Genomic DNA, 22,565 nt, shown 5'->3' on the forward strand with positions numbered 1-22,565 from the left:
TTTTGAACTTGTTTTAGTATCTCAAGTACAATGTACAGAGTAAAAAGAAATGAGAGACCTTTGTTGTAAGTTCACCTTCAGAACAGTCCAAATGTAAATGTGTTTTACAGCAGTGAGACAACACAAGCAAACTACAAGTCATTAACCACTACTTTGTCGAGTTACTTAAGACTTCAGCAGACAAAGTTAAAAAACATATATTACTCTTGGTTAAGACACCAATATGGTCCAAAGATCAACATAACTTCACCCCCTGTGGAAACATGCAGGTCACCTAATAGTGATTTTTTGTTTTTAGTATGGACCTCTTATGGCCAAAAATAAACTAAGATTGGTTACAATCCCTGTAAATCCCTTCATGTTTACAGTCCCAATTGGTTATATCACATTGTGTTTTTAAAGCAGTTGATGTTTTGTATGCTGTCCAACCACCTCAAAGTTGTATTTTTGGAACTCATTATGTGCACTCAGTGACCACTGTTGAGAAATCGAGGTGAGGGGTTCTTATGACGAGGTCTGGCTTTGATTTTCTCTTGCGCCATACTCTCTTGGTGGTAATGGAGTCCATGTCATAGTTGACCCACAGGGTTTGGCACAACTTCAGTATGCTTCTCCAACATTGGCTTCTCCTCGTGCCGGTGACAGCCTGGGCCTGCCTGTATTTGGAGAATCCTCCCTTGTTTCTGGAGCAAGAGGCGGGCCTTTGGAAAGCAGGAATGCGCTGGAAGTTTTCCTGCAGAAAGTTCTCCTTCACATGTTGATGAGCGTCCGTCCCCACGTCTCAATATGGATATGTGGCCGCTGGTGCTCCTGTTTGTTCAGCTCTGCTTCTGCTCCGGGTATGAAGGTATGGACCTACAAAGAGCCCATTCAGGGGTTTTTTTCTGACAGCATTAACCCTGCTGAGACCAAAATGATGAGAGAATCTATCAATTTATCGTTAATCTGGTGTTCTGAAACCTATGAGATATCTGGTGTTGAGGCTGGATTTAGATCCAACACTTGGTCCATGGAGGCGGTTTTGGGGTCACTTTTACGCATGCTTTCTGAAACTTAGTAACCTGTGTAACTTTATGGTGAACCGCGGTTGTGTTTACGTGGAGGGGGAGGACAGCGGGGGGAGTGCAGTGTGCATCTGGGGGACGTTTCTCCACACAGAGCTCTGTCTGTAGCGCCAATGAAAGCTTTGCTGCAGTTGAAGTTCAATTTTCACTTTGCTTAACTCAGAGCGACCATTTCCCTCAAGCCGATAAAAGTAGCTGTCTTTTCTCTTTGAAATTGTCTTTCATATCTGGGAGTTGTAACTGCGTTTATGTTATGAATGCTGATTCATTTACTGATCAGCTTTAGGCTAGTGTTAAGTGAAAAGAGAAGACTACATCTTTGTCTTTCAGACACAATGATGAGTTGATTGATCAATTCAATCCTCTTGTGCATGATTGAACTGATTTGTAGTAATTCAAATGTAATTTGAGTTTCTCAGGATTTTCTTTATGCAACAAGACATTTAAATGATCAAGAAATTATGATGGACCATTTCCCCCCAATATTTGTATATCTTTTTTAGAGGAAACTGATTATATTACTGAATAAATGAATAGCTAATGGAATCAGCCTTTATTGCATCACTGAAGCATCCTACATAAGAAAAGACTGAGTTTGATGGAGTCAGACAGAGAAGGGCCAGTAGCCTGCAGTGAGGAGCTGAAATGACTTCAAAGCTCAAGTCTGGATGGAGTGTGTGTATGCGTGTGTGTGTCTTTGTGTGTGTTTGTGTTTAGTTACAGTGGCTCTGTGTCTGTAGATGGTTTTAGTGTGGCTCACCACTGCTATATGATCATACAGGCTCAAACATGAACGCAGGCTGCAGAGCAGATTTACACTGACAGACTGAAAACTGCCTAGAGCTAACAGGGAGGACTCTTGTTGGTATTTGTGTATTTGTGTGTGTGTGTGTGTGTGTGTGTGTGTGTGTGTGTGTGTGTGTGTGCGTGCGCTTGCCTAGGATGAGTTTATTTTACAGGGAGATGTTTGTTTTTTGTTCTGTTAGCCAATCAGCCCATTTACTGTATCAGTTGAGTTTTTATGCCTCAAATCTGGGTTTTAGTCTGCCACAATAAAACGCCAGCTCTTGAACCTTTTGGGCTCTTTTCATGAAAGCCTGTTCATATTTTCCGTTGTGACTATTGGAATGATGTGAGTCTGAGACGGATGCATCTTACATAGTAGGAGTAACTTGGGTAAATGCCAACAGGCATCATCATGGAGAGTAATCCCAGTGAATGCTGAATTGTGTCAGAAAAAGCCAAACTTTAAAACCTGAATACTTAAAATGGAAAGCTGAATTAATCAAAATAACAGACTAGCTTTGAATCAATATAGGTTAGAAGAAGTAACTGTCCCAATCTCCATATTTCCACTGAACTCTCTGAATTTGCTTTTCTGCAGCTCAGTTTAAGTCAATGTATGAGAAAGGTGGAGTATTTCATGTTTCTCTTTTTAAGGTTAGAAACGTAAAGCAGGGATAGGGAGAATCCCTGAAAGTGATCTATACTTTGGAAGTATCAAACAGTAAAGAAACTAAACCTACTTGCATAAAACAAGTGAACATGCTTTCTCACTACTAAGGAAGAGTCCTTAAAGCAACAACATGTAACTTTTCCACACGTTGAATGTGACGTCTCATACCCGGTCGCCTGCTTTTAGCTCTGGCAGCTGGCTCCAGTTTTCTGGCAAAAAGTGCTTTGTGGCACGAGTTCAAACACCAGCTTTAGCTTGTTAGAAGAAGAAACTAGTTAGCCTGTCTCTGTAATGAGTGAAGCTAAGAGACAGAAGAAGACAGTGATTGATGAAGCCAAGAAGAAAAAAGAGAGAGTGACTGAGCAGTGACTATAGAGTAAATATTTAACAGGCTTTTACATGTAGGCGAGATCTTGGGGAGACTGTCGGTTGTAAATGCAGCACATATCTGGTCATTTCAATGCATTGTGTGTTGTACGACAGTGCAGTTGCATCCAGAGACCTTGGGTGGGCGCCAAAGCATACAGTACCAAACTGAATTCCTTCATAATGTTGCTTTAATGGATTGTTAGGGAAAAAAGCATGACAAGGCTAAATCCTTGTCATTGGTAAACACAACCACTGACCATTTTTCTGCTAGTCTGTGTAACTAGCTCACACCTCAAAACCAAACCAAAATACATAAAAAAATTTTGAGGGGAGATGCAGTGTGACTTTTTGAAATAATTTCCAATTGACAACACAAGCTAATTTTTCTGCCGTAATGCAGCATTTTATCATTAACAACTGACAAATAGCTTCCTTTTTTTCCACAATATCTTTATTGATTTTAAACATATACAAACATACTTTGCATAATAAAAAGAAACAAACAAACAGTATTATACAAATAGTATTTATAAATGCACTGAGTTTGACCACTAAACAATGTATTCATAAAAATGGTAATGTCTATAACACAGGATACAATGTTGAACTATAGATCAATCATTGTAACTACTTGTCATTTGTTGCACCTTGCTGTAAAGTGTTAATATAGATAAAAAGTGTTGCAGAAAAATCTGCTGATGTGACATTGCCGCGTTGTTCTGAAGTCTGAATGGAACAGAAGTCATTAGTGCTCAAAAAGTAATTATGTAACTGTTATCGTTGTGTGCAGAACTGAGTGATAACGAAATGACGTTTGTTTTATTTTCTATTATCTTCAGCTGTTGCTTCAGAATGAACAGCGAGTGAACTTCCATATAATGAGGGTTTGTATTGCAGGCTAATTGGACCATCAGCTTTTGATAGTTAAAGCTTATTCACTCACAGGTTTGTCAGAGAGACATGTTTCTTTGCTTTCTGCACTTTTAACATTCTGACATCTTTCTGGCTAAGAGCTACTTTGAAGTACAAGAGATCAATAAATGCTGTTCACACCTCATGATGTTGACAGATTTATTAGATATGAATGCAGATGAGTCCCACATTTCTTGTTTTCTTCTCGAATTTGTTTGAGCCCAGACTGTGTGAGCAAAAAGGCTGCTAGGCTTTGTCTATTTAATAGAGGTATGAAGCTGCTAAGCTAGCAGTTTCTGCAAAACCAGTACAGTACAACATTCAGAAAAACATCAATGCAGCCGCTCGTTGGATTGTCATTGATGACTCTCAGTCGTCCAGGTTTAGAATATCTTCTGCAGGAATGCGACAGAACTTGTTATCAACAAATGTGTGGTATTTAAGGGGGTTTGGGAGATATATTTCCAACAGGAGTGTTGTTTTACTCTGGCTTGTATTGTTTTCCTCTTGGGTTTTCTGAAGGCATTGATCTGTTTTAAATCCGATCCAATGATCCTGCTTCTTCACCTCTTGTGTTTAATACTGTATTGACTGAACTGACATCATAACCAGTCCAATTATCTGTCCCAAATGAACAATGACGACTGTAGAAAACTGTCGAGCTCATTTAAACAGTTATAACAAGGCAGATTATGTCTCAGCTCGCTAAAAATTTCACATAGAATATTTGACGGTTATGTGGTTGTTTGTCTTTCATAAAAACGTATTTATAGCTGACATTTAAGAAACACTGCTGCAGCAGCTCTTAGTGCTGCAGGTTGTTTTATTACTTATCATGTCTGGTAGCTATAATACTTCATGACCAAACTACCCCTGCTTAACATGAATGAGGCAACGCCTGTGAGTTAGTTCAGGCAGTCAACTCGAGCAGCACTGATTTCACACTTGACATGCTTCATTCTCAACAATCACCAGACAACACCTTCCAATTAGCTGTCTATTTAAGCAGCAAAATTTCCGGTCTCTCGCTCTGCTCTGTCATTGCCAGCTCTGACCTACACCAGTAGGTCTGTGCTCTGCCCCACCACTACCCAAGTATCCACCTTGAGTGGGGGATTTAAAACATCATCCCATATCACTCCTCTGCATGTAAATTAAAACAGAGTAACATTATTGCTTTGTGCTTCAGTTTGGACTCTTCAGTCTGATACGTGTTCTGCGAAATGGCAGTTGTCGTTCTTTTGGTGATTACTTTGGTGAAGAGTGATTGCAGTTCAGGCAATTGGAGTGATAAATGCCTTGCATTACCTGCAGCTGCTTCACAGCGTGAGCCATCCTGTGTTTTGCAGATCAAATTACTTTATAAAGCAGCAGCAGCAGCAGGAGGAAATCTTCTTGTTGTATTAGCAGTCACATCATACTCTGTCACTCTGAGAAAATGGTTAAAAGTGAGGTCGTGAGGTATGAAAACATAACATGGAGATTACATGCAAACATATCCTGTATATTCCTCCCTTTTGTACTAATCTTTGGCATAGAGAGTGAGCCTTATTACAAATTGTCATACATTTAAGTAAGGTGCTGTTTGTACTACCCAATCAACAACAAGAATCTCCCCTTTGCTATGGTGTAAATGATCACATTATGTTTGCTTGTAATGGCTGCAAAATACTATGGTAAGTGACTTTACTGGTACATATGTGTTTCTAACTACTTCTAGCTTTGAAAGGGGAACCACCCTCCCACGCACGCATGCATGTACACACACCTGTAATTAGTTTTCCATACATTTCTTGTCTCCATCCTTTCTCTGCACTAAGAAGCAGAGACTAAAGTTTTCCCATTAGAAGGCTGACTCACTCAGTGTGTGGGTTCTCTCTGTCACAATCTATGCTGTGTGATCAGAAAGCTAAAACCTGAGGGTTTCTTGTGTGTATGGGTGTGTGTGTGTGTGTGTGTGTGTGTGTGTGTGTGTGTGTGTATGGGTGTGTGTGTGTTAGATTATTTATGGCATTTTGTTCTAGGCAGCTTTTATTAAACTGACAGAAAAGCCATAATGAGGAATGGTATGATGACTGGGGAGTTGCGCCCCTCGTCTCTGGTTCAATGACCATTATGACGTAAGACTCTGTAGAGAGTTGAACACTCCTCCGTTGTGCATCCTTCATAGAGGATGCATTCACGCCAGGGGTTCATAACATCCCAGGGCCAAGGTTGACCACACTTCGCCTGATGTTAACTCTTTCCTCAAACATTTCCTGTTTTATCAGTTCCTGCCTTCTATCCTTCCCTTCATCCTCTTTCCAAAAATAATCCCCCATGCTCATCACTATTCCTTTCACATCTGGCTTTTAGCAGTGAGGACACTCAGCTGTGTCCTCCACCAGCTCCGCGGCCACCATACACACATGGTTTAGTTCCTCTTGAATGCTGATGTTTTATAGTCCAAATGTCTAATGCTCTAAAAGAAAGATGTCTTCAATGTGAAACTTGACTTATAATGGTAAGTATGGCCTTGACTATTTTGGAACAAAAGCTTTCAAAATAGTTACACCTCTGGACTGAGCAGAATACATCTTTGTGTAACACAGATTTATTTTCTCAAAACCAGCTGTATAGGGTGGATCTTTTGAGATTTATTTTGTGCAGCTGTTATTTCCAAAAGATCCAGACCCCCTCCTGCGCTTGGATCCGATAAAGAATTAGGCAATATTTATAAGCCTGTTCCTGGTGCTGTGTTTCAGCAAAGAAAAGGGCTCACAGTCAAACCAAGGACACTGCTTTTAAACATTGCCTGCTGGATGCAGCTCGTTTCGTTGTATTAGTTGCTTTTTCTTCTTTTCTTTTACCCTCAGGGTCAGGACATGCCTATGGAGACGATGAGGACTGGCACTCTCGTAGATATAAAGGTAAACACTTGCTTAATTGGACACTACCAGTACATTATTCACCCAAACATATGGCAGCCACATTACTACTATTCCAAAACATTTTCATTTTATACTAAAGTACTCTGAGCTATAGTACTGCTGTGTGTAGCAAGTTTTTTTTCACATGACAATTGATTAGTGCATTTATACAGTCCTATTTAAAGATGTGTTATTAATATATTAGCAGACAGGAAATAGAGGTTATGGTATATTACTTATAAATGTTTCAACACATATTCAAAATATACATAAATAAGTTCTTCCCTTCCGGCTGCTAATGACCCACTAGCTAGCTGGCATGTTAGCTAGTAAACATGTCTCTAGTTGCAAATCAGACTTGATTGGATGTATTTATGCATATATGTCCATGTTCAAGGAAAAATATATATTGATTTTATTCCATGGTTTGAAGAACCATAATTCAACAGCTCTTAGTTCAGCCAGTTTTGAAACCTGAGTCCGTTGCGTCAAAGTTGCTTCCAGCTCTAAATTTGGGGTCAGTTAGACGTGGAACTTTATCGTTGAGGCCAAACCAAACTCTCCTCCTTATGTAAAAGCTCTAATGTAGTATTATTTTTTCTTTTCCAGTGGTTGTAGAGACTCTGCCAACACACACACACACACACACACCGGACACACACACACGTGAACATGCATGCCCGCACATGAACACGCATGAACACACAGGCACACGTGTAGAGAAAAGAAGAGAGAGACAGAGAGAGAGAGAGAGAGACAGAGAGAGAGAGAGAGAGAGAGAGAGAGAGAGAGAGAGAGAGAGAGAGAGAGAGAGAGAGAGAGAGAGAGAGAGAGAGAGATAGCACAGGAAGCTTGCTGTGTAATGAATACTCTTTTTTTGTTCCAATTGGAAATGAGCCTATTCTGGTGTGTATTCTCATCTGCAAACAAACGTGTGTTGATCCCCTGTGCTGAGAGTTTGAGCCAGCAGCCAATGAACAGCAGATTTACATTTTGAATTAAATCCTAGTGGCCCCCAATATTTGGCCTCAAACAACAAAATATCAAACAATATAAACATGGCAGAGATGGACAGAGATAAATGACTTTTTGGGATGACAAAAGCATATGTAGTATATGCAGTTGTTATAAACAAAATGGTTACCAGTCATCTTACCAAACAATTTCATTAATTTTGACTTTATAGATAACCACCAACAAACTTTTAGCCAAGCTAATGAACCTCTTGTTTCAGATGAAAGTATGATGAATATAAAAGAAAAGAGACAGAGATAAAAGAACAAACATACATAGTGACGTCATAGTGTAGTAATATGCGAATAAAAAAAGAGCGGTACCCTTAACACAAATTGAGTAGGATTTTTCCCCTCTATGATACAGAAACACGCTCACATGCTCTAAAATTGCAGTGTACTGCATATATCAATTGCTCTCTTAAACTCAAGTGAGACTTTCTTCATCATCTCATGAGCCACTGCCTGATAATGGGAGGTCACAGATAAGGTAATTATAAACCCACCGTATCTGTCTGAACTCAGATGATGGGTGGGTTTTCTCATTTCAAAGTTTCAAATGGAGCTCTTCTTTAGGCTTTATAGTCCTCAGGTAAGTGCTGCTTATCATTGAATGTTGGCATTACGACTCTACTGTGACTGTTTTAAAAAAAGAGTGTAATTCACCTGATGCATTAAAGAAAAGGACAGAGTACAGTACTATCTTTCCTTCTTTTTTATAGGGACACCATGGTGTGCCCCCATCAAGCTGAAACATGGTGACGTAAGTTGTCGCACACCCAGAGGAGAGCACTACAGGAACGTGATGGGGACACGATGTAAAATCCGTTGCAAGCAGGGATATGAGTCTCAGAGCTCAGAGGTGGTGTGCATGGCCAGCAAACACTGGTCATCAAACTACGCCTGCAGGGGTAAGAAGTGACATCCACCTGAAAACATTAACATGACATAACATGACATAACTGTTGTTTTGTTTTTTGCACAAACCTGTAACAGAAAAATATAAAAAATCTGTCATATTGGTGGAAGTAGAAAAGTGTCATATGCACAACAGTGGTGTTTTCATGAACAAAGAATTCAGGGCTCAAAAATGTTGCATAAAAGAAATCAAAACATATTAAAAAGTAGATTTTATCATGGCCACAGGACTTGTATTACAAAATGTTGAAGAATCTGAAACGTCTAACTAAGAAATCAATTGAAAGAAAAGTGATGATGAACAACTTTTTATCTTATGAGACATCAGCATGACAAAAAATACAGCTTTCACTGCTTATATTTCTGCTTTGTTATTCAATGGATGCATCAGCCTAAATAAATTGTTCCATATGAGATACAGTAAACAGAGCAAATCGGCCCAGAGCATCCTTTTACTGAACTCTTTCTCACACAGAGGTTCGCTGTGCCAAGCCGGACATGCCTGTTAACGGAGGGTACAAGTGTTCGGATGGCTCCTACTTCAACTCTCGCTGTCAGTTTTTCTGCTCTCCTGGATTCAGCCTAAAGGGCCAGAAGACAGCAACCTGCCAGCACACCAAAACATGGAGTGCTGCAGTCCCCACCTGTGTCGGTAAGACTGCACACTCTCATCTCCCATTAAAGCTGTGAGTTTGCAGACAACTGAGCTGCTTCATAAAAACCTAAAGATAAGTAACAACCTTCATATTGTTAGCCAAAGATATAATGGATATAATGAAGTATAATGAAGAGTATTTCTCATTGTTCAAGGTTATACTATTGAAGTTTGTAGCCAAATAGACTTCTAGGTAATGTGTCACTGATTAGCATAGAATGATAAATGTTTTTCACGCAGCTTGAGTGTGGATAATGAGTCTGTTGAATAAGAATAGGATCTAAAAGGCGTCCCCATATATGAATAAATACACATGAATAAGCTTGTGGCCTTGGTAAGAGTGGAGGATTGTAAAGCTGTGTTTGGGGAGAGAACACGCTGCTGCTTATATGACATTGAAACTCCAACGTCTGCAAGGACATAATCCGCCAAGTGTTTCCTCAGACGGTGGATTCACCGTAAAGAAACAGTTTTGTCTCTTTAAACCAAAGATTCGGCCAGAATGCATTTTGAGAATGTTTTGTTGTGAAATGTTTGCACTGGAATGCCCTTTCGAAGATGTTGCTGTTTTTGTAACAGATTCGATAGTCACTGGTCTCTTTGGCAACCTAATTGTTTGAATCAACTATTTGCAAGAGCTCAATTTTCAACAGAGCTAAACATCATTAGATCAATAAATGCCCCTCAAAGAGGCAAGACCATATACCGTGTGAAACCAAGACATTGCTAATGTAAACCCAATTTAGTAATTTAGATGCCTTCTATATGACAGCTTGACAATTCCTTGTTTTGTTTTTTTCAAGATTTTAGAGTTCAATCTTCTCCAAGATGAATATCTTGTATGTAACCTTTTCATCCATCCCAAACAGCTCTCACCATGGCCTCTATTACCACAGCCTCATATATATTGCTTCAACAGATGTCTTATATCCCCAGGAAAATATATCTGTAAATCTCTGTTATGCATCATTCTTTCCTTTTGACAGTTTCTTGTTCTTGACTAATCTAAAATAGACAGCGATAGAATTAACTCCTCCTTGTAATGAGGTGCTGCTGTTTTTCTCCGCTATTGTTTTAAAATTGTATTGGACTATAAAAGGTAGGTGCTGTATTGTTAATTTTCTTGCAAGAGTGGAACACTTCCTGCTTTGGTTAATGGAGTCAATGATTAGTTTTCTTTATTAACTATGTATATATATTTATACAGATTCTAACATGGAGGATTTAGAAATGTGCCTTCTCTTTTGTTCTGTTTCATTTTTCTGTCTCTGTCTCTGTAGATATGGAGCCTCCAAAGATCAAGTGTCCAAATCTAAAGGATAAGTGGGCAGAGCCAGGAAAACTGACAGCGAGGGTGACCTGGGACACACCGGAGGGTGTAGACAGTGCAGATGGCATCCTTACAGAGTCAGTCTCATCTCCCACGCTCTGAGCCGCTTTTCTTTTATTCTGCTTCCGTGCATCCCGCTTGTCCTCCTCAAGGAGATCACAGAGAAAAGATTCAAACAGATCATGTCTCTTTGCAGTGTTATCCTGAAAGGAAAACCTTCAAAATCAGACTTCCCTGAGGGACTCCATAAGATGTCCTACACTGTGTTTGACCGAGCGGGGAACAAAGGATCTTGTCGCTTCACTGTCAGAGTGCGAGGTGAGCTAACAGCAGTTAAAATAATTAAAGTCTTTATATTTTCTGTGTGAAACTGGATTTGTGTGTAGTTACACTTTATTTAATCTGTTTTTCCCAAATATTCCCATGCAGATTGCTGTTTACTTTGGTACTTATAATGTGAAAAATACATTTGTTCTTTTATTAATGTACTTATCTTTTGGAGTGCTGTAACTAAACATGGAAATACTATTAAGCACAAAAAAACACACACAGGTTTTAAGTCCAGCTGTTCTGTTCTGTAATATGCTGTATTTCCACATAGTTAGTTTTTCACTAACATCAGTACTACTGTAGCTTCACTGTATTTAGGCAACAAAACTAATCCCTCACATCCAACAATTTGCAGTTGTGTACACTCATTTTACAGTTAATTTAATGCCATCCTGATCCTTGTCATGTTTCCTGATGACTCGTATCTAATGTGCCCCTCTTACTGTGTAGTCCGCCGCTGCAGCCCACTGTTTCCCCCCGACAACGGTTATATGAAGTGTGACAGCGACAAAGACAACTACGGGGCCTCTTGTGAGTTCACCTGCACAGGCGGCTACGAGCTCCAGGGCAGTGCTGCCAGAGTGTGTCAGTATGGACTCACCTGGTCTGGCTTAGACACCAACTGTGCAGGTACGTAAAACAAGCAGATAAACACAAACACCTTTTCAAATGTATACCTATTTTATTTAGCAAACTTTACACGTCATCTTCAAAAACATATAAAACAAGAAAATCATTGAGGATAATAAAACATATCAAGCTGAGCAGGTAATTTTTAATAAAAAAGTTATATTATGACTACCATGAAAAAGATTTTTTCAGTTTGACTTATTTTATGGGCCTGTGGTGTTATTTTGAATGTCATTGTGCCTAGTAAAACTGTAGTTTTAAAATAACCTATGTCTTCAATATTAAAGATTTAAAGATTTAAAGGAGCTTTTTATTCCTTTACTGGAGAGATAGGACAGTGGATAGAGGTGCAAAAATAATGGAGAGAGAGAGAGAGAGAGGTGGGAATGACATGTGGGAAAGGAGCCACAGCTCGGATTTGAAACCAAGCCCCCCCGCTCAAAGGACCGCAGCTTCCTTACATGCGGCGCTAGCACTGACCACAGACCCCATTGACTTCAATGTTACAGGATTTGCCCAGATTTCCCCCAAAAATTCACAAGTCAACTTGGGACCAGATCCAAACACAATAATCTGGAGAAAATTCTCCATACCCTTATTAATTAAAAAAAATACTTTTCTGTCAAGAATGAAAAAATATTCAAATCAAGATTCCTTTATTGTATTTCAGACTCTATATCAGACTTGAACACAGTAGAACAAAATTACCTTGTATCTGGCTCAAGACACTCAACATATAAAACAAATATATCTATGTTCATATACACACACAAGTCAGACAACTCATGTATACATGTCTGCATCTTCACATCGGCACTATAATGATGGAAATCTCAGTGTGAAATTGTGTTCTAGTGAATGTTGTACTCTTGTTCTGTGTTTTATTGTGTCATTATCACTTAATTGTGCGTTCAATTCACAGCCATGAACATTAACGTGGGAGTGCGTACAGCTGCTGCACTGCTGGATCAGTTCTACGAGAAGCGACGGCTCCTCATTATCTCAGCCCCAACAGCTGCCAATCATAATTACCGCTTCCAGATGACCAACCTACAGGTTAGACACAACTCCCAGGAGAAACAAGAGTTCTATGTGGAGTGATTTGTGTCTTCTCTGCTGCTCACAAAACCTCGCTGAAGGTTTTCTTTTGTCAGGTTTTCTTTCTTGCTTTGCTGCCTAAGTGGGACAAAGCGCTGTGAAAAAAAACAAAAAAAAACAGGACCGTGCAGAGGGTGTCTACATGAACAGAAAATGTCATGGTGATGAATAAATGATACTGACACCAGCTCTGATGAGGCTATTCTTGGTCTTTGGGCTTTCCCGGCTCGTCAGAAACCATTAAGTCAGACGTTGTCTTTAAACTGTTGACCTTTCAAAGTGACTTAGTGAAGAGCTGAAAGGTGAGATCACGTCAATGGACACACCCTCAGTGAGCACTCCTGCAATCTCTTATGTTATATTCAAAGCTAAATTAAGTCAATGAAAAAAAGCTCTTATTTTGGTTACCTGTACCATCTGTACGAAAAAGTGCAGCAATATCTGTACTTCTTGATTTCACTCACCTGTCTGGTAGTAAGATGAAGAGCGTGAAAACTAACAAGACAAAACGATCCCTGCGTACAGATCCTGCATAAACCTCCTGAATCTGTTGGCTGGGACTGGATTTTGGTACCTTTAGGGTTCTAGATTTTGATTATAGTCTGAGAAGTGTTGTCCACTTGCTTTTATGTGAGCGTTGGCTTTTTGCAGAAAACAGTTTGTGGGGAGAGTAAAGCAAACATCTTTAAAAAGATATCTTCATGCAGGTGCAGCTAACCGTACACTTTTAGACAATGTCTGTTCAGACAGAATTTATTCTCGCTAGTCACGTTTGGAGTCGGACTGTGAACTATGGCAACGAGTTGATGTTGATGTTCTTCTGTGTTTATTAGATAGGACAGCTGTCAGGAGTCTATACGTTGATGACTTTGCCCTGTTTATGGGGCTCCTGCTCTACCGGCTGAGCTAAACCAGCGCCCTATAAAAGGAACTTTTAACTCTGTGAAAGGTCCAAAAAAAGTCCTACTACACTACACCTGAAGCCTTGAAAAGTTGGAAGTTGCTCTCGGAGGCATAATGCCAGACGAAGGCCAATCGGTTCAAAGATTGAATTCAGAGTAACTTGTCTCTGCTTGGTTAGAGCATGAAAGAAGTTTAATTCCTGAAATATTTTACTTTATACATTATACATTTTACTTTATATTGGTTTATAAGAAAAAAAGTGCAGGCTTTATTATGATAGATACTTATTTTTTTCTTAGTAATGTTTGGTATACTGAGCACATTGTGGATATTTTTCCCTATGTGCACATTACGTCCATGTTTTTGGATGAGTCACAAAGCTGTCATTAAAAGCACCAAACAGGGCTTGAAGCAGTACATCAGTGAGTCATAGGCAGGTGTTTTTGTAACCAGGAGGGTCCTCTGGACAGCAAGTGAAGAAGAACCTTCAGGCTAGTATGTTAACATTAAGTTCAACATATTTTTCAAAGGGGAGTTAAAATTTATCATGAATTTAATTGTCAGTTGCATCCCTGATGCAAAGTTACCAACTTTGTTGTGAATCACTTTTACCATTATAGTCGTATAAACCATGCTCATGTCTCTCTCTCTCTCTCTCTCTCTCTCTCTCTTTCATGTGGTTATAGCACGCTCAGTGTGGACTGGATCTGAGACATGTGACAGTAATTGAGCTGGTCGGGACTTACCCTGCGCAGATTGGCCGAATTCGTCACAGACTGCTGCCCCCAGCTCTGGCCCTGCAGCTCAGGTACACACATAAACACACACGCGTAAGCACACACACAAAGTGTGTTACTCAGCTTCCTCCAGCAGCTAACTGAGCTGCTTTGTGCGTTTTAGGTTGCTGCTCCAGATTCCTCAAAGGTCTTTCCAAATGGTGCTGGTAGATAAACAGGGCATGGATAAGCAACGCTACCCTTTCCCGATCACAGCGGCTGAATTATTTACGACCATTGACACCCTCCCACTCCGCAAGGACGAGATGTTGCTTCAGCAGGAGGCCGGTCAGACCTGTCAATCATAAAACCTTCACACAGACTCTCAGTCACATTTGATCCTTTTACTGCTCCGACCATCCTTTCTATATCCTTGACACACACTCCTACCTGAACTCATTCAGTCCTGTGTCCAGAAGGTGTGTGTGCACGTCTGTGTGTGTGCTGTCAAGATGTCAGTCTTGCACTGGTCTGAAGCGAGCAGATTTATCAAAGAGAGAACTTCATGAAATGGGTCATACAGCAGATTACAATCATATTGATTCCTGTGTCTTGTCTGTGTGTATGTTTTTATTATTAATATTTTCAAAGCAGATAACTATTTTGTACAAGAGTCTTTTTTTTACTGTTTGAACTCTAAACTCTTCACCTGTCTTGTATTTATGTCTCACATCTCAAATACTGATGTATTCTGACTCTGTGGAAGATTGTTTTATAAACGTGACATGACAGTGATGCTGCTTCTGTTAGCATGCTGTACGTTAATGCCTGAATTCACAAAACACTGATTAAAAGTCTATCATGGAGATTTGGGCTTTTGTGTGTTTGTGTGCTCGAAACATGCATGGATGTTTATAGGCAAATATGTTAAAAAAAACCCAACAACAATCTAACTAGAAAATTATCTCTTTGTACAAAATAAAAAGCCTTTGAATAAGATAATTTTAGAAATTTCAGTTCAAAACTACTTGCCATAGGAATTTCCAGAGTCAAGAAATTTTTTTTTCCAATTTGGATTGTAATGTTCTCAAAGCTCTCAAGTCAAATATCTGAAGTCAAAGACTTATTTTCCTGAAAACACAAGGCTAATCTTGACGGCATAAAGAAAGTGTAGAAAACCTTTTTTATGCCATAAATAGAAAACTTCAGGACCACACAGTCCCAGTGTAAAAGTCGAGTTTTAACTTCATCTTTATAGCGTTTTCTTTTTTTAAAGAAAAAATGCACTCATCTCATCACTCTTCACTCATCTTAATACAGTAGAACCCTTTTTTAGATCAGAAGTTTGTAAAAGAAAAAAAAAAGAAAAAGGGCAGGTTTTTAAATTGATTTAACTTCTGTTCTATAAAGACAACCACATACATTTGTTAAAATGGGAAATATAAAACAGTCAGTCTATGGAAAGATGTGTTTATTTGAAAATATTCCTGTAACACATTTAGGATGAAAAGGCTTAAATACATAGAGATTGATGCTTTGAAACCAGACACTACAGAGATAGTACATGCTGTACATCAAGAGATTCTTCAGTAATCAGGTATTGCACGAGCCTCTCATCTAAATATGTTGTACAGTCGACACCATGTATTTTTTTTAAATGAATTGTGCGGTGACAAACTCGTTAAGCACTTGAAGTTTCAGAGCAAGGGGAGGCGAAAGACAAGAAGACAAAAGTGGCATTTCATGAAAAACGATTTTACAGGGTATTAACTTCAGTATTATTTTGAGAAAAGTGTGAATCATCGCGGGGTGGTGGATCGCAGAGCTTCGAGCGACAGGGACAAGGTTACTGTCACTGACTCATTATTAGGCTCCCCCTGAGATGAAAAGCTCAGTGCTGACTCACTCTGTAACACATAACCGCTGTCTCAAGGTTCCTGGGAACACACTTAAAATCACACCTCCTTTTCTGAGTTTGAGTGATGTCACTATCAGTGCTTAATACAACCTTTTGTTCTGCTAACATTATTTCATTAAAACCATGCAGTTTCTATTATTACACTGATACAGTGCTATGTTAAAGTACATTTAAAAGCTACTCTAAATGTTTACACAGTCAAGACATTTTTCTCTACAGCAAGTACATTATTTAAGTACTTACACTTTGATGATTTCAATGATTCGCCCATAAACAGAAAAAAAACAAACAAACTGAGAACAATTTTTCTTTTCATCAATAAAGTAACAACATGAGTCTGCAGCCATGCTTACGGCTATATAAGCGTCCATCTACCACATTAGCTCTGGTTCTTGAACTGGTCTCTTTAAGATTATAAGAGCCATGATACAACCCAGCAACAGGCCCATGTTAGGGCCAGGTAGTTGAACCATTACAACCAAGGACGGCTCATCAAGGGTGGGTGTTGCACAGCACACAAGGGAAATACAGAAAAAATAAAGTTGCACATTTTCAGATATTACAATTTTTTTTTCCAAATTAGATAGCATGGACCAGCTAATGATAGGAAAAATGTGGAAGACCATAACATGCAGTGGATATGCAACATTTGCAGACTTATGGCCTACAGGAGGGTTTATGGCCCTTTGTTAGCACAGAAAATTACTTTTTAATTTTTTTTTCAAAAGTATTTTTTAGATTTGAATTTTTGTTACAGCCAAAATAAAATTTCATTCCAATCGCCTACATCTCTACATCGCTAACATGCTCATAAGGAACTGATAAATTACAGGTTCACCATCTTAGATAAACTTCTTAACATATTCACTTTTAATACTTAATTCAAGCTGGGCCTGAAGGTCTTCCATATTACTCATACAAGTCTTCAAAAGTGCTATGATTATAAATTAAGTAGTACCCAACACTTGATGAAAATTGAGTTCATTCAGAGTTCAAGAACCCGTCACTTGTTTAAAGGGGGATGGATCTCAGCATGATGTGCTTTAAACCAGAAAGCAGCATGGCTGATACAGTATAAAAGGCATGTTTCATTCAGAGTCTCAGTTCTCTGTCGGCTGTGATCACATTTAGATATGATTCTGTTGCATGTATCACAAAGATGAGGACAGACACATCAGGACTCACATTGTGTGCTTATTCAGTGGGTAATACACAACATCATCTTCATATACAGCAGTAAACAGCAGTGTTTGATCAAAATTGGATATTTTAAAGGGACAAGGGGGCACATGAGGATGAGAGTGTAAGGCATGACTGGCTGTTTTAGACTAGAGAAGGGATCTAAACAGGGGAGAGACGCAGGGGTAAGAGGATGGTCGTTGTTCCTTTATGAGTATTTGAGTCACTTTTCATTTTCTTTCTTGACCATTCCACTTTTCCAGCTCTGTACTCACACCTTCATTTTACTCTTTCTTCGCCCTCTCTATTATTCTCTTCAAACTCTCTTGTCAGTGCGGTCAGACATGACTCATGTGTGGCACTTGCCCATGCTTGATCGCAGCATCAGAGTACACTCCTGAGGGGTTTCTGGGTTTTCCATCATGCGCTGCCACAGGCGCTGTTCCTCCCCAAATGAGTCCATCCAGTCTACCTCGTTCCCGTAACTTTTGCCTTGAGGAGAGAACGAACAAACATGTAAACATTTGTTTTCTTTGTTGGGATTATGAGAGAGGCCTGAGGACATAAACACTCTCTCAGCACTCCACTATTGAGTGTACAGTGGCGTGAGGTCTGTAGGTAATCGCCACAAAGGAGGGAATTTGGTTTATAATGTTGTGTTATGAATCAACTCCACAGAGCATGCCCAAATCTACAGCGCTTTACAAATACAATTTCAAGGTTTTTCTATTACAAAAATAATTTAAGCCAGTTCAAACTGATCAGAAAAAGGCAGGTATTAAAGTAATACAGTTTGAATACTTTTTTCATTTTCAGACCTTCACAGCCAAGACAAACTGACAAATCATCTAAAGGTCTGATTGGATCATTTATCTTTATGATGAATAATGACATGACAATGTCAAACTATTCTTTTGAAGTAATAAAACAAGAACAACACCCTGTCTAAATGATGAAGGTATAGTTCAGGGTTTTGTCTGCCTTTTCTCAGACAACACAAACTTAAATCATTACTCTATGTATGTGAGTGTGTGTGTGTGTGTGTGAGAGAGAGAGAGAGAGAGTGTGTGTGTATACAAAAGAAAAAAGGGCCTCCCTTTCCACTGCTCCCAAATCACAATGCACACAATCTGTTTTCCCTTTGAATGTTTTTTCAATCTGCAAACCTCAATAGCAAGAGGAATAAAAACAGCTCTCAGCGCTTCAACTAAAGATTTTTGCTTCAAGATAGAGAGAGACTTGCCTTATAATTCAAGACTTTTGTTGGGTTTCAATTTCACTTTAATTTTCTCAAAAATACTCAAAAGTAATTTTCTTTTCACTGAAAGCCTTATTTTTATTCACCAACCATCACAGCACTCATCATTTCAGTAGGTATACAGCATCTGCTTCCTTAAATATTCACTAAGCCTCTTCAGCCCATGGAGACCTTTCAGAGGTTTTAACAACCTCATTTGAAATTCTGAGGATGACTTTTACCTTATAAGAGAAACAGAATGAGCAAATATGTCCCATACTAAAAAAGGCTAATAAACTATTTTATTTTATTAAACCTTTTCACACACACACACACACACACACACACACACACACACACACACACACACACACACACACACACACACACACACACACACACACACACACACACACACACACACACACACACACACACACACACACACACACACACACACACACACACACACCTGTTCCAGCTCCTAGCCTCACTCCTCCCAGGAAGACATTACTGGCCAGGGCTTCTTTGTCCCACACAGTGAGCTCCAGGCACACGTTGTTGAGGTCTCCTGGCTGCAGGCCGCAGTAGGTGAAGGTGTGGTTCCACTGAGGGTTCACAGTGCGTCGCTCCACCGATGTCTTGTGCTTAGTGGACTTGTTGTTGTCAGGAAGAAGGTATCTGAGGGAGAAAAAATCCCCACAAAACTTTACAACACATATGTTTATTTCATTCTTATCATGTATAACAAGGGAGCTCTGATAATGACTTGTGAGTAATGTGAATAAAATGTTTGTGTATTTGAGAGTTACTGCTGAACCAGCGACTGTAGAAAGGACCTGTTAACAGTTCTTATTTGAATGTCAATCACATACAAAAATAACAAACTGAGAGTGAAGGATGAGAAATGAGAACATACAGACACACAATTATAATCAACACATGAACAGTAATTAAAAATGAATGGATAACAAAAGGTACACAAATCACTAAAATAAACTCAAACAACAGAGATTTTTGAAATGATCAAAAACAGACCAGAAAGAGAATTTAAATACTACAGAGAGAAATAAAGCCACCACAAACACAAAATGACTGCATAAAGACTCGAAGACACACAGAAGTACCACAAGAAGCAGAACAAAGGGAAAGAGACAAAAAAACAATTACTGCTAAGTGAAGTGAAACCATCACAAGGACAAAAAGAACTACAACGAGACAAAGAAAACTAAATGAGAGAAAACAACAACAGGTTGTTTTTTTAGCACTAAGTAGTGTTTCATAATTCAAAGCTCTCGGCTAATACAGGTAACATGTTTGTATATTTCTTATCAATACATCTATGTCGTTCAAATGATTTATCACTCTTAATTTCTTGAATACGCAGTTCATTTATTGTTGAGAATTGTGGCTTTACTTTTCACATGTGCACTCTTTACTTCTGTTTGAACCCCCATGTGAAAGTTTTTAACCAGCCCCTGAAGACGTCGTCTCACCCTTTCACAAAAGGATCTGAAGTGCCTCCAGACTTGACAGCAGTTAGATTTTTAGCTCCTTTGACAAGAAGCTCGACCATGCCCCCTTCAGGCAGAGTGAAGTTGGCTGCCTTCTTGCTTTTCAGGAATCCTTTCTTCACTGTGAGAGAAACAAGCGATCAGTGTGTCTTGTATTTATACAACAAAGCACACACTCATTACATGTACACTGTCCTTTACGCTTTCTTTTTCCCATATTACTTTGTACACAAAAAAATAATGATTATATATAATAATAGAATAATTAAGAAAGTCTTTACATATTTAAAATAAATGGAAACCAGTTAAAATGTGGGCAAGCTAACTCCATAATTCAGCAATAAATCAATAATCCAAGCTGTCAGGTCCACAGTGTTTCATAATGAGTAATCTCTCCAGGGTCTTATAGTTATTAAATCTGAAGTTTTAAATTCAGACAAGCTGTTAATCAGACTCGTTTTTAATTGCCAAGCACATTTTACATGTATGAGGAATTTCTTGGTGTATTGGTGCGAAAAAAAAACAACAAGGCTAAACAGAACATAAGGGTTGTAGGGCCAGATTCTCTTTATATAGAAATAAGTGGTGAAATATTTTTCCAATCTAGCATGCCAACATTCACAATCAACCATGATTTATAAGTTGGCAATGAAGTCATTAGAATTCCCCTGGCATCAAACAAAAGATCTATTTATTATCTATCTGTATAATGTTTTATTGACAGCATTAAGCTGTAAGTTAGTATTACAACTAGAGAACATGGTACTCTTTTTTCTATTCTGTTTACAACCACTCAGATTTATCTCGTGTCAACCTGAGGGCTACATTTGGAACCACTGCCGTTCAAAAGAAGTCCATCTTTGATGTGACAGACTACAAGAGAACTTGTAAACAATCTGGGCTCAATGCACCCAGGCATGGATTCAGGGTCTATTTTAGAAGCAGCACTTTATAGTAATTAGAGACTTTTGGTAAAATTAGGTCATTAGTGCATAAACATTTTTTTTAAGGTCAGCTGGAGGATGGTGGGTTTTATTTTACATGTGACACTGGGAAAAGTTATATTTAACTTTTTTTTAACAAGCAGCTTCCCTCTGATGGGTCGGTCATATAAAAGGTTCATGCTGTGCAAAAAACAAACAAAAAAAACACCATTGTTTTTAAGCCAGAAGAGATGCCAAAGTTCTAAATAAATCAGAAAAATCATGTTGACTTTTGAGAAAATGAGCACAAAGAGATCCACAACTCATCTGGAAGATTTTAGTTAGATGCAGCCATAAAAAAACAAGACGTCTCTTAAATATATGACTCAGTGTTTACATTATACTGCTACTGTATAGACAATGGATAATTTATGAATTAAAAACCACTTAAAGGAAGACATACAGGGGAAATATACACTGATTTGATGTTTTGCTGGTAAGGCAATTATTCTATTTATTAGTTCTACCTTTGTTTGAAAAGTAGGAACTACGACATGATCACAAGTGTTGTTAAGGTACCTGGGACTTCATCCAGAGGCATGAGGTTCTTCTCTCCAGGAATGTACTTTAACACGACTGTCAGCTCTCCTTTATACGGCATTGTGGAGTCCACACTGCTCTCCACCTACACAAACATCATTCACAATCTTCTCCAGCACATTCTGTGTGTTTCATCACATTACCATGTATAACTACATGTTCATCCAGCATCATACCTTGGGCTGAAGAGCGTACCACTCCTCTATTTGGGTATCAAACTCCCAGGAGTCAAAGGTCAGTTCCACCTCTCCCAGGAAGCTGTTCTGTCCGAAGCGGTCGTGGTGCCACACGGAGACTTGCAGGGTTCTTGTCTCTAACTGTGAGTGGCTGATCACGTACTACACAACACAGGGAAAAACATGAATGTAGAGATATGAGTTCTGAAATCAGTGACCTGAGTTTACAGAATAACCACTGTGAGTGTGTGCTTGTTGAATTTTCCATTCACTGACCCTCAGATTCTCATTGAAAACAGGGCTGATGCTGTTGGCCTTCACACTTGTCTTCCTCTTGCTCTGTCGTGACATATCTGGCAGCAGGTAAGTCTTCACGTAACTGCCAGGAAGACGCAGTGGAACTCCATTAGGCTCCACAAATGGTAAACATTTATATAAGCATTAATATAACAGCCACTGCCCCTTTACCCTTGATAATATAATATAATATTTATATTATTATCATTTAATGTGTTTAAATAAATCAGTAGTTTTTTTTCTCAGAAGTCTGGACCAGGACACTGTGGAAGTTGTGTCTCACCAGTACCTTCATGGCTCATTGAATGATGAATAATAAAACCTACGTGAACAACTGCAGTCAGAGAGAGCTTTCTCCTCAACTGTTAACAAAAGGGTTGTTCTCTTTGTTGGAAACAGTAAATAACTAATTATAAAA

At 39.0% G+C, this 22,565-nt stretch overlaps 2 protein-coding genes across 6 annotated transcripts in view; one reads left to right on the plus strand and one right to left on the minus strand.

Moving 5' to 3' along the window:
- The first annotated feature begins 634 nt into the window (after positions 1-634).
- Positions 635-15,169, plus strand: srpx (sushi-repeat containing protein X-linked). Its single transcript, XM_079356860.1, has 10 exons — positions 635-847; positions 6,657-6,710; positions 8,446-8,634; positions 9,117-9,293; positions 10,577-10,703; positions 10,823-10,944; positions 11,407-11,586; positions 12,509-12,642; positions 14,274-14,395; positions 14,488-15,169. Exons 1-10 carry the CDS (start codon positions 787-789, stop codon positions 14,669-14,671), a joined length of 1,350 nt encoding a protein of 449 aa, XP_079212986.1. The 5' UTR covers positions 635-786; the 3' UTR covers positions 14,672-15,169.
- A 596-nt stretch (positions 15,170-15,765) lies between these two features.
- The window catches only part of sytl5 (synaptotagmin-like 5), a 31,300-nt gene continuing 24,500 nt past the window's right edge, over positions 15,766-22,565 (minus strand). For all 5 annotated transcript variants that reach the window (XM_079356932.1, XM_079356933.1, XM_079356929.1 and 2 more), the window contains 6 exons: positions 22,127-22,229; positions 21,851-22,012; positions 21,654-21,759; positions 20,134-20,272; positions 19,110-19,318; positions 15,766-17,892 (listed from right to left, as the gene is read on the minus strand). In XM_079356932.1, the coding sequence (XP_079213058.1) occupies positions 17,750-17,892; positions 19,110-19,318; positions 20,134-20,272; positions 21,654-21,759; positions 21,851-22,012; positions 22,127-22,229 (862 nt within the window). In that variant the 3' untranslated portion in view covers positions 15,766-17,749. The remainder of the gene's footprint in view (positions 17,893-19,109; positions 19,319-20,133; positions 20,273-21,653; positions 21,760-21,850; positions 22,013-22,126; positions 22,230-22,565) is intronic.

Source organism: Symphodus melops (assembly GCF_947650265.1).
Source record: "Symphodus melops genome assembly, chromosome: 12".
In the NCBI taxonomy this organism is placed as follows: Eukaryota; Metazoa; Chordata; class Actinopteri; order Labriformes; family Labridae; genus Symphodus; species Symphodus melops.